At 40.7% G+C, this 14,849-nt stretch overlaps 1 protein-coding gene across 5 annotated transcripts in view; it reads right to left on the bottom strand.

The window, feature by feature from the left end:
* Positions 1-1,700: 1,700 nt before the first annotated feature.
* Positions 1,701-14,849, bottom strand: part of LOC115139696 (semaphorin-6A-like) — a 94,374-nt gene continuing 81,225 nt past the window's right edge. For all 5 annotated transcript variants that reach the window (XM_029677366.2, XM_029677369.2, XM_029677368.2 and 2 more), the window contains one exon: positions 1,701-5,195. In XM_029677366.2, coding sequence (XP_029533226.1) covers positions 4,078-5,195 — 1,118 coding nt within the window. In that variant the 3' untranslated portion in view covers positions 1,701-4,077. The remainder of the gene's footprint in view (positions 5,196-14,849) is intronic.

The following is a 14,849-nucleotide window of genomic DNA, read 5'->3' as shown; positions in this document are numbered from 1 at the left end:
CAACTATAAGTGCTGTTATTGTGAAGTGGAAATGTCTAGGAGCAACAACGGCTGAGCCGCGAAGTGGTAGGCCACACCAGCTCACAGAATGGGACCGCCGAGTGCTGGATCTCGTAGGGAGTAAAAATCGTCTGTCCTCGGTTGCAACACTCACTACCGAGTTCCATACTGCCTCTGGAAGCAACGTCAGCACAATAACTGTTCATCAGGAGCTTCATGAAATGGGTTTCCATAGCCAAACAGCCGCACACTAGCCTAAGATCACCATGCACAATGCCAAGCGTCGGCTGGAGTGACGTAAAGCTCGTCGCCATTGGACTGTGGAGCAGTGGAAACCTGTTCGCTGGAGTGATGAATCTCGCTTCACCATCTGGCAGTCCGATGAATGGATCTGGGTTTCGCTACCTGCCCGAATACATAGTGACAAATGTTTGGTGGAGGAGGAATAATGTTCTGGGGCTGTTTTTCATGGTTCGGTCTAGGCCCCTTAGTTCTAGTGAAGGGAAATGTTAATGCTACAGCATACAATGACATTCTAGACGATTCTGTGTTTCCAACTTTGCGTGAACAGTTTGGGGAAGCCCCTTTCCTGTTTCAGCATGACAATGCCCCCGTGCACAAAGCGAAGTCCATACAGAAATGGTTTGTCTAGATTGGTGTGGAAGAACTTGACTGGCCTGCACAGATACCTGACCTCAACCCCATCGAACACCTTTGGGATGAATTGGAATGTCGACTGCGAGCCAGGTCTAATTGCCCAACATCAGTGCCTGATCTCACTAATGTTCTTGTGGCTGAATGGAAGCAAGTCCCTGCAGCAATGTTCCAACATCTAGTGGAAAGCCGTCCCAGAAGAGTGGAGGCTGTTATAGCAGCAAAGTGGGGACCAACTCCATATTAATGCCCATGATTTTGGAATGAGATGTTCAACGAGCAGGTGTCCACATAATTTTGGTCATGTAGTGTACATATACATGATCTTACATTACGTTTGGATACATTGTCATTTTATTTCCAGCAATGGCCTGTGAGCACTTTGTCTGTTTATTAGCAGGCCCCTGATCTCTCTCTATGTATTTTTTCCTGAACCTATCTGTTTAACTGGTTTAACAAACACAAAGACATATGGTAGATGCATAACATAATGTTTGCTTTGAATTTGTGATGATTTATGGAGCTGTTCCAGTGTCCTTTTTAAAAAACTTACTACGGAAAAGAGCTGTTTGTGTACTTATTGTGCTCTCTACCACTGACTGTATTGCTACATTAGTGGTGAAAATGTGACTCAAAGGTAATAAAAAGGTGAATGAACAATACGAGATTGTGAGAGAACAAGGACCCTCACATCCTTGTAACCTAATCTCTACGCATTAGTGACTCACCTTCATATCATAAAGGTGTTGTTGAATGAATGACTCCAACCTGTAAACCAGTTAATGGCTCCAGACTGATTCTTATCAGCCTGTTTATTCACACTGAAATACTGCCAATAATTCTCCAAAATATCTTGGATCAACATAACGTAGGTTTTAAAGTGCTACCTCTTGTACTCTAAGCATAAATAAGAACCATATCACGGAAGGTAGCTGTATTTTCCCATAAGTTAAAAGCATTTATCTTTTATCTGTTCTGTTGTACTATCAGAGCAAGCATCTTATTTATAGCATGTTTTGCTCTCAAATCATGGAAATACAACCATCTTCATGACAATATATATTTTTTTATTACATTTTGCATTTATTAAAGAGAATGTTTTTTACAACATACATTAAGCTGTGAATCAGATGTTAAATGGAGTAGGGCAAAAAACCTTGTGACATCACAATATCTTACAAGCTTACAAAGTTCAAAACGAGTTGAGTCTGTCTCAGTTGCATCTAGCAGTGTATAGCAAGGGTGAAAGACAAAGGCACACACACCAAAGAGACACACTGTCCACAGTAGCCATGTAGACCGTGGCTAGAGATGCAATCTGCACTATTGGGGTGGAAAGTTCAAATGACCTTCCCTTTACTAAACCTAATCTGATCATGATGCATGTCGCAGTTGCTGCAATCGGACCCTATAAGCATCTATGTACACGTTAGTTCAATTAACACATACTGTATATGCCTCAAAAGTGGAAATATCCTACTCGTTCTTCTTGCATTGGCTGTGGATGAGAAATAGTTGGCTTTCCTCCATTGTAAATGGAAATCTGCTTGAGATCAAGAAACTCACCTATCTACACACAATACTAAAGGAGTGCTCTGTTGATTTGGGGAAATGTGATCAATAAAAATGTGATCAGATTGGTCAATGAAACTGTCATTCATAAGACCTTGATAAAGAGAGTTAGTACAAATTAAATTACTCTAATAGTTCTGGAACGTGTTTTTAAAAAACATCTCCTACTATTTTTTTTACTCTTTTCTATCACAGGAACCAGCCTGCTTTTCACTGCCTAGAAACTGAATTGTTATCATGTACACTAGGAACCTGGTGCCATGTCTGTACAGTATACTGGTGTGTTTTTCATATGTTAGTGTTTGATTATTGCTGTGCACCAGCAAGACCCTAAGAGGCCATTTCAAGAACAAACATGAATCCCTCCAATCAAACAGCAAAGTAAAAAATTCAACACACAACAACATCATCGACACTGCCAGCACAACAAAAAGGGTTGCTTTAAGCGCATCATTGGCACTATCTGAAATTAACCACAAAGAAGAATATGTCTGTATATTTCTAGGGAACAGAATTACAACAAGATCACATTCTTTATTTGCCTTTATCAAACCAGTGAAAGACGACATAAGAAAATACAAAGAGGAGACATAGTTACCAGCTAAAGAAAATGTCACTACTCAGGGTGTAAGGCACAACTTTACATGTGGAAGAGAAACAGGCTATCAACAGATGTAATTCAATCAGAGGACTGCGTGACCCGCCAAGAGAAAACAAGACATTTCAGTACCTGCCAAAATGGCCGCTCTCCACACCAGGCAGAGCGCCCAACATCCTCACGCTTCTTTTTTTCATGTGTGGAATTCCACGTTTTATTCCCTTTGCACTTTTATATGCAAGAGTGAACCTTGTTAATACACAGTGAGCCCGAAGCCAACCGGGAGAGAGAGACTGACTGCAAAACCACAGTGCCAAACGTATGTATATGCCCATGGAGGGAGTGAGTTTCAGGAGTTTTTCTGACTTCTTTAACATGGGAGGTTCTGCTTCATCATGTAGGTCTCATCTGGCACAGTTAAATAAATATACCCTCCATTCAGAGGTCACATATATCCCAAGCTTCAAAAACCCAAGGCGCTAGAAGACCTAGTGGACCTTTTGTGTCAAGAAAGTTGTACTGGCTCCAGTTGATTGACTTTAAATAATTTCATTCTTGATTAATTCATATTTAAATAACTCTTCTCTGTGAGCCTAAAATGTAAGTATTTTCTTCAAAAGCACTTATTAAAAATAAATACAACAAGCTATTACTATTAACAGTCATGTGTTATTCAGTAACCAATGCAGTAGAAGATTCTCAGACCAAGGCTTTTTTCAACCAACGCAGAACTTGATTGCTGTGTCCAGTAGCTGTAACACTGAGAGGCATTTCACAGTTTTCCACGTAAACTGAAGCTGTCATTCCAGTCAGAGCTCGCTGTGCCCAAGTGCTTGCTGGGAGAACACCCCAGTCCTCACTATATAATTGCTCCCCTTTACTCTCACTGTCTATGTGCGTTTAGCAGTCAGTTAAGAAAACAAAACATCAGTCAAGTCATAGTGTTCAAAAGTCCAACACAGCCACCGTCTTGTATGCTACAGGGGTGACATGTTGCTTGTCAATTAAATATTCATGAAAGTAATTTTCTTCTCAGTAGCAAGTGTTCCGTGTTTCTGAGGAACTGGGAGTCAACAGCCTGAGCTCAACATCAACCATTTGTGGAATATTTACACATATATAAAAGAAACAAAAAACTTTTAAAAAGTGTGTTGTGTTTGCAGTGTTGTGTTTTCTGTACACTTTTGTCCTTGCTGTACAAGGACAAAAGGAGATGCAATTGTGTTTCCTGTTCTGTATTCTGAGCGTGCTGATTATGTGCAGGAGTCATTGGAATTTACTTTCGTTGAGAGGGACACTAAAGAGGGTTTGGGCGGTACGTCAGGCTTGACGTGTTTGACCCCGGTCCGGGGCAATGAACCATAAGAGCTCATGCTGGGCTGTCGGGAGTGGGACATCCCCTGGGAATTCATGTGCATGGAGTCCACCCTCTGTGGGGCGGGGGGCGGCGACTCCACGTGGTTAAAACTTTGGTGTCTGGACAGGTGAGAGGAGTTGGACGAGTTGGTGTTGTGCTTTTTGAGGGCAGAGCCTTTCTGGGCACTCATCGGGTAGCCCCGCTTGTACTCATGGCCATAGACGGAGGAGTGCACCTCGAGCCGCTTGCCCATCTGGGGCACGGCAGGGGGGATGGTGAGGGAGGCCTCCCTTTGGGGCACTCGGGGCGGCAGTCCGTCGCTCTCCACCAGGTTGAGGCTGTGGCAGGGGCTCTTTAGGGACTTGTACTCTAGTGTGGCACCCTGGTCACCCAGGCTCATCTGGCTGAGGTCGCTGCGGTGGGGCTGCTCTACATACTCATGCTGGTAGGGCTGCTGATGCTGGTGCTGTGGCAGGGGAAGCACTACCACACTGGGGATGTGGCCTGGAGAGGCCCTCAGGGGCAGGTCAGTGGGGATGACTGGGGAGCCCATGGTTTGCAGGTCCTTGGTGCAGGCATTGATCAGATTCTGGTTCCTCTCCCACTCGCGGCTTCCCCGGCTGGGCTTGCGTCGGGGCTGCATGGGGGTGGACTCTGGGGTGGGCATGCCAGCCAGGTCCAGGTGGTGCTGGTCGGCTTTGATCAGAATCTTACCATTGGTGAGGCGGCCGTTGTGCATGAGCGGGGTGAGGATGGCCTCAGGGCGACTGTCCTTGGCCCCGGTCTCAAACAGGCCTGTCAACTTGGTCACGCTGTTCATGGAGCCCCTCCTGTCGTGGTCTTTGTCCTTACGCCCAGACAGCTCAATGTCTCGTCGCCGGTGGTCACACACACAGTAGACGAGGATACCAGAGAAGATGGCACCCATGGCGAAGGCCATGATGACAGCGATGGCCAGCAGTGTGACAGGGACCAGCTGGTCACGCCCCTTCTGGTAACTCTCGCGGATAACTCCTGCAAAGACAAGGATGAAATTATTTCAAATATATCAGCAAATTAATTAATGATCAATGATATAGGTGAAAATCAAATGGTTAAATTAATTGACGAATAAAGCACAAATAATAACGAAGCATTTGTCCTATTTCCAGCAGGACTGTAGACTCTTGTTTTTGAGAAAATGTTATCCACTTAAATCCAGTCTTACACTTGGCAAAAATGATGTTATGGCTTCTACAAATAATTAAAAGATTAAACATCGGCAGCTGAAATGAAAAAAATATATTAGATAAATGAACGTTCAAAGGGAAAGCTTATTTTCTTTGATGCAAATGGAACTCGTTTTATATGGCTATGATACAATCTCATATATCAGAGAATATATAGCATTTATGATTAGACCTCCAAATCAAAGGAGCTGTGTCATAAATTTCTTAGAGGTCACTTTCCAGGACAATCCATTTTTTTAAAAAGAGGAGAGAAAAAAAGACAGGCGGTTATGGGCTACTAAAGTGATGATTCAATAAAAGTGCAGCAGAAGAGATGACAAGCATCTTGGCAAAGAAAGGGAGGGAGAAGATACTGCATCAAGTGAAACGGCAGTGGGTTGTTTTTAATACAAATGGGCCAGCTCCATTAGAAGTCCTCTTCACTATAAACATGGAGAGCGAAATGATAACCTCCAACTCCTTGATGAAAGTGTTACCCAATGCCCATCCATGTTACAGAGCCTTCAGAACTACCACTACCAGAATGACTCACATCATATGTATATACTGTATTTTAAACCTATTACACCTTGCCTATGCCGCTCGGCCATCAATCATCCATATATTTATATGCACATATTCTCATTCAACCCTTTAGATCTGTGTGTATAAGGTAGTTGTTGGGAAATTGTTAGACTACTTGTTAGATATGACTGCACTGTTGGAACTAGAAGCACAAGCGTTTCGCTACATTGGCATTAACATCTGCTAACCATGTGTATGTGACCAATAAAAATGGATTTGACTTGACTTATTCCACATTTTGTTGTGTTACAGCCTGAATTCAAAATACATTTTTGGATGGATTTTTTTCACCCATCTACACACAATACCCCATAATGACAAAGTGAAAACAGATTTATTGAAAATGAAATATCTCATTTACATAAGTATTCACACCCCCGAGTCAATACTTTGTACAAGCACTTTTGGCATGATTACAGCTGAGAGTCTTTCTGGGTAAGCTTTTCACACCTGGATTGTGCAACATTTTCCCATTATTCAAAAAAAATGCTTCAAGCTCTGTCAAATTGTTTGTTGATCATTGCTAGACGACCATTTTCAGGACTTGCCAAATATTTTCAAGTAGATTTACGCCAAAACTGTAACTCAGCAACTCAAGAACTTTCACTGTCTTCTTGGTAAGCAACTCCACTGTAGATTTGTCCTTGTGTTTTAGGTTATTGTCCTAGTGAAATGTGAATTGTTCTCCCAGTGTCTGGTGGAAGGCAGACTGAACCAGGTTTCTTCTAGGATTTTGCCTGTGCTTAGCTCCAGTGTAGATTTGGCCTTGTGTTTTAGGTTATTGTCCTGCTGAAAGGTGAATTCATCTCCCAGTGTCTGGTGGAAAGAAGACTGAATCCTCTAGGATTTTGCCTGTGCTTACCTAAAAAAATAAAAATAATAATAAATAAAATAAAATAAAAAACTCCTCAGTCCTTAACGATTACAAGCATACCCATAACATGATACAGTCACCACAATGTTTTAAAATATGGAGAGTAGTACTCAATAATGTTTTGTATTGGATTTGCCTCAAACATAACAATTTGTATTCAAGACAAAAAGTGAATTGCTTTGCCACATGTTTTTATTCTGTACAGGCTTCCTTCTTTTCACTCTGTCAATTAGGTTAGTATTGTGGAGTAACTACAATGTTGTTGTTGAGCCATTCTCAGTCCTATCACAGCCATTAAACTCTGTAACTGTTTAAAGTCACCATTGGCATCATGGTGAAATCACTGAGCGGTTTCCTTCCTCTCCGGCAACTGAGTTAAGAAAGACACCTGTATCTTTGTAGTGACTGGGTGTATTGATACACCATCCAAAGTGTAAATAATAACCATGCTCAAAGAGATATTCAATGTCTGCTTTTTTATTTGTACCTTTCTACCAATGGGAGCCCTTCTTTGCGAGGCATTGGATAACCTCCCTGATCTTTGTGGTTGAAACTGTATTTGAAATTAACCGCTCGACTGAGGGACCTTACAGATAATTGTATGTGTGGGGTACGGAGATGAGATAGTCATTCAAAAATAATTTCAAACACATTGCACATTGAGTGAGTCCATGCAACTTATGAGACTTGTTAAGCACATTTTTACTCCTGAACTTATTTAGGCTTGCCATAACAAAGGGGCTGTATACTTATTGACTCAAGACATTTCAGTTTTTCATTTTTTATTAATTTGTTTTAAAAAATCCACTCCAATTTAGGCCTGTTGGTCTCTAAATTATTGTCTTGTGACTGAAATTACATCTGGAGATGTTGTTATATTTGAGAAGTGTTTGACTGAAACTTTTGACTTATAGATAAATATTTTGTCCCAAAAAATGTGTGTGCCGTTTTCTGGCAGTACTGGCTCATTCCATTATAATCCTTCTAACACATAAATACATATGTCTCTGCCTCACTTGCTTACTTTTGGAAGGACATGGAAAACTTTGTTAGAAAACTTTAGTTACATTGAATTGAAGCATATTAATCGTCCACAATTGTGCAGTTCAAAGAGTTGGATTTGACTTGAGAACAACACAGTCAGAGGGCTGAGAATGTCAGACCTAAGCATCCATTGATGAGAGAGGAGTGCTATGGAGCTGGCAGTTTGTCTTCTCACAGTGTAGGAAGAGGGTTAAGGCATTTCTCAACCAGCAGTGACTTGGTCTCCATCAAACATAGCTCCCCTGCCTAGAGCAACTAGGGGGGATTTAAAAACAACCCCAAGGCCTCCCGAGACCTTTGAAGATTTATATCTTTCATGTATGAAGTCAATTGTTTCTCATCTTAACTACAAAGAGGGCGCAACCAGAAAGGACATTAGGCCTCAGACAAATCAGAAGATGGCAGTCTTTTAAATCAAGGTGGCTTTATTCATTTGAAGGGCTCATTCATCAAGGAAACTGACGATCAACTTTTTACTACTAGAATGTTCTTGGATGACCTTGAGCCCCAGAGTATCAAGGACAGTGTTGAGGCTTGACATTTACAGTAACTTCAAAACCCTCGACTTTTTCCACATTTTGATGTGTTACAAAGTGGGATTAAAGGGGATTTAATTGTCTTTTTTTTGACAACGATCTACACAAAACACTATTTAATGTCAAAGTGGGAGAAAAAAATCTAACATAAAAACAGCTGAGTCACCTTTGGCAGTGATTACAGCACACCTGGATTGTACAACATTTTCACATTGTTGTTTTAAAAATTCTTCAAGTTCTGTCAAGTTGGTTGTTGATCATTGCTAGTCATTTTCAAGTCTAGCCATAGATTTTCAAGCAAATTTAAGTCAAAACTTTAACCAGACCACTCAGCAACACTCAGGAACATTAAAATGTACAACTCCAGTGTACATTTGGCCTTGTGTTTTAGGTTATTGTCCTGCTGAAAAGTGAATTTGTCTCCCAGTGTCTGTTGGAAAGCATTGTGAACCAGGGTTTCCTCTAGAATTTTGCCTGTGCTTAGCTCTATTCTGTTTCTTTTTATCCTAAAAAACTCCCTAGTCCTTGCAGATGACAAGCATACCCATATCATGATGCAGCCATCACCATGCTTGGAAATATGATGAGTGGTACTCGGTGATGTGTTGTGTTTGCCCCAAACATAACACTCCGTATTCAGGACATAAAGTTAAGTTCTTTGCCACATTCTTTGCAGTTTTACTTCCGTATATTTTTGCTAACAGGATGCATGTTTTGAAATATTTGTTTTCTGTACAGGCTTCCTTCTTCCAACACTGTCATTTAGGTTAGAAACGGAGTAACTACAACGTTGTTAATCCATTCTCAATTTTCTTCTATCATAGCCATTAAACTCTGTAACCATTTTAAAGTCACCGTTGGCCTCGTGGTGAAATCCCTGAGTGGTTTCCTTTATATCCATGCAACTTATTATGTAACTTGTTAAGCCCATTTTTACTCCTGAACATATTTAGGCTTGCCATAACACAGGGGTTTAAAACTTATTTAGCTTTTCAGTTTTCATTCATTTGTAAATATTAAAAAATATATAATCCACTTTGACATTATGGGGTATTGTGTGTAGGCCAGTGACATAAAATCTCTATTTAATACATTTTAAATTCAGGCTGTGACACAACAAAATGTGGAAAAAGTCAAGGGGTGTGAAAACTTTCTGAAGGCTCTGTAAAGCAATTTTAATTATTCATTGCCTATAAATGTGTTCTTATCCAAGGTGACTAATATCATCTAGTTTTGACTCTCAGTGTCAGATTGCAGTGTGAATAGCCACCAGGAGAATACATTTCCTGTCCAACAATCTAATTTGAATTTCATACCTCCAAAAGCCTTGACACAGATATTTAATACGCATTCCTACGTGTCAAAACAACCCAGCACTTCCTTGTAAAATGAGAAACATTGTTATCTAGTCTGACAGAGATGTGTGAACATTCTCATAGACAGTCTTTTAATCTGTGTAGCTAGTGGAACCCAGTTGTTGCTTATACTGCGTGCTTTGTCTGGGCAGACTTCAAAGCCACTTGTACTACATAGCATGGTTGTCCAGAGCTGTAACCTCTACATACACAGGCATTGTCTGAAAACGATAAAATCTCAATCTCACTGAAATTTGTTCATTGATGTGTAACTGCCACTCGCTGAAAGACTAAACGGTGCAAACACAAAACACAGTACATACCCCATTGACTGGAAGGGAGGATGAAAGGAAATGCTTTGAGGTTACAGTACATCTACCATGCCTTGGAGAGAACCCATTTCTGTGTTCAAAGATTACGGTTGTGGTCATGGTTGTCTTTTCAACTTGGAGGAAGAGGCAGACCATCACATCCAGCTAACTATGTTCACACCATTTGGATCTATTCCGCATCTGCTAGTATTATATGGATGAATCAGCAAAAACGAGTTAATGCTATTATCTCACCACCCAACTCAGGCACCACCAATGTATTAACCTCCCAAGATCAAGGAAATTCGCCTACTCTCCAGTAACTGTAAGGTGGGAGTGCTTTGCTTTACTGAAACATGGCTAGATGGTTCGATAAAAAACGCTGAGATTGAAGATAAAAATGATATAGTAATTAGAATAGACCGCAATCGCAAAGGCAGGGGAGTTTGTACTTATGTAAGATCAGAGATTGGGTTCAAATACAGATTTAGATTTAAGCCATGATGAGACTGAAGCTGTGTTGCTGGACATTCTATTACCAAAATGCAAACCCATTATAGTCAGAACCTATTACAGACTACAAGACCAGTTTATGAACTGTTGGAGGAGACTTGCTCCAACTGTACAGATTTTGGTAAATCAGAGGTTATTGTTACTGGTGATTTTAATACAGACATGCTTAAAAAGGACAATGTTACTTTTAAAGCTTTTAAGAATGGTTTGAATCTGTTTGCCTTACACCAGCTGATTAATGAGCCCAACAGGGTCTGCCCTTCTACCCAAACCATCATTGAACTTGTGTTGGTGTCGGATAGATCAAGGATGTCAAACAGTGGGGATGTAAAATATGGGCTCAGTGATCATCCCATCCTTTTTTGTAGTAGGAAGGTTCAGAAAACAGTTTTTTAATTGTCATAACTCAATAAAAATGTGGTCTATGAAGAACTATAGTGCAGATGCTTTTGTTAATTGTTTGAGCAAATTGGACTGGTTTACTGTATTGAAAATGCAATGAGGTGGAAAATGCCTGGGGAAATTTTAAATAATTGTTTTTAGATGCTGTTGACAAGCTGGCTCCAGATAAACATTTTTTGAATTAAGCAAAGAACAGAACCATGGCTAAACAACAATATTTTAAAGACAATTAAGCTAAGAAATGAACTCTTTCTGGAGTTCAGGAAATCCAAGGCAGATTACATTTTTATAGACTATAAGAAATTATGAAATGAGGCTAACAGGATGATAGAGAAGGCCAAGAAAGATCGTTTTAATGACAACATAGGTGAGAACAGGAGCAATCTGAGTAAAATATGGATGTGTCTGAAGCTGTTAGGTTACACTAACAGATTAAAGAACAAAGTTTGAAATCTTAGCCTGGACGTTGGAGGAAAGGTTACATCAGACAAGACCATGGTTGCAGACAGTCTGAAAAGCTACCTAACAACTATAGCTAAGTTACCTTGTCAATCAGGTTGTTATTTAAAATATATATATATTTAACCTTTATTTAACTAAGAACAAATTCTTATTTACAATGATGGCCTACCCCGGCCAAACACGGGCACCGCTGGGCCAACAGTGCGCCGCCCTATGGGACTTCCAATCACGGCAGGATGTGGTACAGCCTGGATGGGGAGCGTCAATTCTAGCAGTTTCGAGTTTTAATCGAAAAAGTGTCTGAGTCAACTGTGCTAAAGAAGCTGAAAGAACTTGACCATTCCAAAGGAATTGGCCTTGACAACATGAAATCTGCCTGTACATGTGACCTTTTCCTCTATGCAGATACACTACCATTCAAAAGTTTGGGGTCACATAGAAATGTCCTTGTTTTTGAAAGAGAAGCACATTTTTGGTCCATTAAAATAACATCAAATTGATCAGAAACGCAGTGTGGTCATTGTTAATGGTGTAAATGATTATTGTAGCTGGAAACGACTGATTTTTAATGGAATATCTACATAGGCGTACAAAGGCCCATTATCAACAACCATCACTCCTGTGTTCCAATGGCACGTTGTGTTAGCTAATCCTAGTTTATCATTTTAAAAGGCTAAATTGATCATTAAAAACCCCTTTTGCAATTATGTTAGCACAGCTGAATACTGTTGTTCTGATTAAAGAAGCAATAAAACTGGCCTTCTTTAGACTCGTTGAGTATCTGGAGCATCAGCATTTGTGGGTTCGATTACATGCTCAAAATGTCCAGAAACAAATAACTTTCTTCTGAAACTCGTATAAGTCTATTCTTGTTCAGAGAAATGAAGGCTATTCCATGTGAGAAATTGCTAAGAAACTGAAGATCTTGTACAACGCTATGTACTACTCCCTTCACAGAACAGCACAAACTGGCCCTAACCAGAATAAAAAGAGGAGTGGAAGGTCCCGGTGCACAACTGAGCAAGAGGACAAGTACTAGTTTGAGAAACAGACACCTCACAAGTCCTCAACTGGCAGCTTCATTAAATAGTCCCAGCAAAACACCAGTCACAACGTCAACAGTGAAGAGGCGACTCCAGGATGCTGGCCTTCTGGTATACCAACCCTTTCGACATCCAAGCATACCCTGAAGACATGCTTTGTCCACCAAGAGCCAATGTAAGAGGGAACACTTGACCATAAACCGATTCATGATAGGAGTTGTTATGGGCATATTTGATACTTCACTGAATTCATACACAATCAAATATGACTGTATTTATATATTCTCTCTGCTAAGCTACACAATATATGTATATGTAACTCTTTAGTCGGAGGCTCGGAAAGGCTATCTCTCTAGTTCAGGGGTGTCAAACTCATTTGCCCGTGAGCAGTATTTGGTCTTCACAGAGGTCCGGAGGGCCGCACTGAAAATTCTTTACATTTCTTTGCTGTCAAAATTAGCAAAACAATAGTAATCTATATAAAAAAAAGATAATCGATGCTCCCTGACAATCCAGGTTTTGTTTCGGGATTCTTAGCAACCTGGAAAGAGTGAAGAGATGTAAGGCCAATCAAATTTCTTCAGTTTCCATTTGTTTTTTGTCCCAATTATAATTTTTTTAACCTCTCGCGGGCCGCGTTGAATGGGCCTTGAGTTTGACACGTGCTCTAGTTGAATGGGCATATATCCTTCTCTGTTGGCTGCGTTTACATAGGCAGCCCAATTTTTATATTTTTTCCAACTAATTGGTCTTTTGACCAATCACATCAGATCTTTTCACATCAGCCTTGGAGTCATGGCTACATGCACATATGCACCTATAACGACTAAATTTGTCAAACAATTACAACTGAAAGACCACCGATTTATGATCAAGAACATTGTGCTCAAGCTAAGCATGTGAAGATCTATTCAGATCAAACTTATGCTGCGGAAATTATTCATTAATTTAATTGCAGTGCAATTTACAGTGAATAATTTAAAGAGAGAGACTTGGGTTTAAATGTAAGACCACATTATAAAAAGACAAAGAGGCTGCAGAGGCACTGTACTGTGTGTGGTCTCTGACGCAAAGGAAAAGGACAACCTAGTGGGGCAACATAATGCAAGCTAATTGGGAGAAAGGAAACCCGTGGCTTGAAGCTTGACATAAAAGGCGGAAGTGCGCAAATGTAAAAGTAACAGGTCATATTATTTTTTCAGACTTCTGCAACCAATATTTGTGAGAAGTCTAAACAAATGAAAGATATAGTACCAGTCAAAAGTTTGGACACACCAACTCATTCTGTCACGCCCCTGACCTTAGATATCTCTGTTTTCTATATATTTTGGTTAGGTCAGGGTGTGACTAGGGTGGATAATCTGGGTTTTTGTTTGTCTAGGGTTTTTGTATGTCTATGTTGGCCTGATATAGTTCCCAATCATTGTCTCTGATTGGGCATCATATTTAGGCAGCCCTTTTTCCCACTTTCTGGTGTGGGATATTGTCTCCAGTTAGGTGCCTGTGTGCACACTAGTAGCGTCACGTTTCGGTCGGTCGGTCGTTTGTTTGTTTTGTTTTGGTGAGTTTCAGTTCATTCAAAATATGTGGAACTCTATTCACGCTGCACCTTGGTCTCATCATTACGACATTCAAGGCATTTTCTTGATTTGTATTATTTTCTACATTGTGGAATAATAGTGAAAACATCAAAACCATGTAATAACACATATGGAATCATGTAGTAACCAAAAATGTGTTAAACAAATCAAAATATATTTTAGATTTTAGATTATTCAAAGTAGACACCCTTTGCCTTGATGAAATCTTTGCACACTCTTCTCTCAAACAGCTTCACCTGGAATGCATTTCCAACAGTCTTGAAGGAGTTCCCACATATGCTGAGCACTTGTTGGCTGCTTTCCTTCATTCTGCAGTCAAACTCATCCCAAACCATCTCAATTGGGTTGTCATGTGATTGTGGGGGCCAGGTCATCTGATGCAGCACTCCATCACTCTCCTTATTGATCAAATAGCCCTTACACAGCCTGGCAGTGTGTTGGATCATTGTCCTGATGAAAAACAAATGAGAGTCCCACTAAGCGCAAATCAGATGGGATGGTGTATCACTGCTGAATGCTGTGGTAGCCATGCTGGTTAAGTGTGCCTTGAATTCTAAATAAATCACAGACTGCATCACCAGAAAAGCACCCCCACACCATCACACCTCCTCCTCCAACCCTCCCTAACCCAGATGACGCTAGGCCAATTGTGCGTCGCCCCACGGACCTCCCGGTCGCGGGCGGCTGCGACAGAGCCTGTGCTGCGATGCAGTGCCCTAGACCACTGCGCCACC

Source organism: Oncorhynchus nerka, linkage group LG13, assembly GCF_034236695.1.
Source record: "Oncorhynchus nerka isolate Pitt River linkage group LG13, Oner_Uvic_2.0, whole genome shotgun sequence".
Lineage (NCBI taxonomy): Eukaryota > Metazoa > Chordata > Actinopteri > Salmoniformes > Salmonidae > Oncorhynchus > Oncorhynchus nerka.
This window is presented reverse-complemented; position numbering and strand designations above follow the sequence as displayed.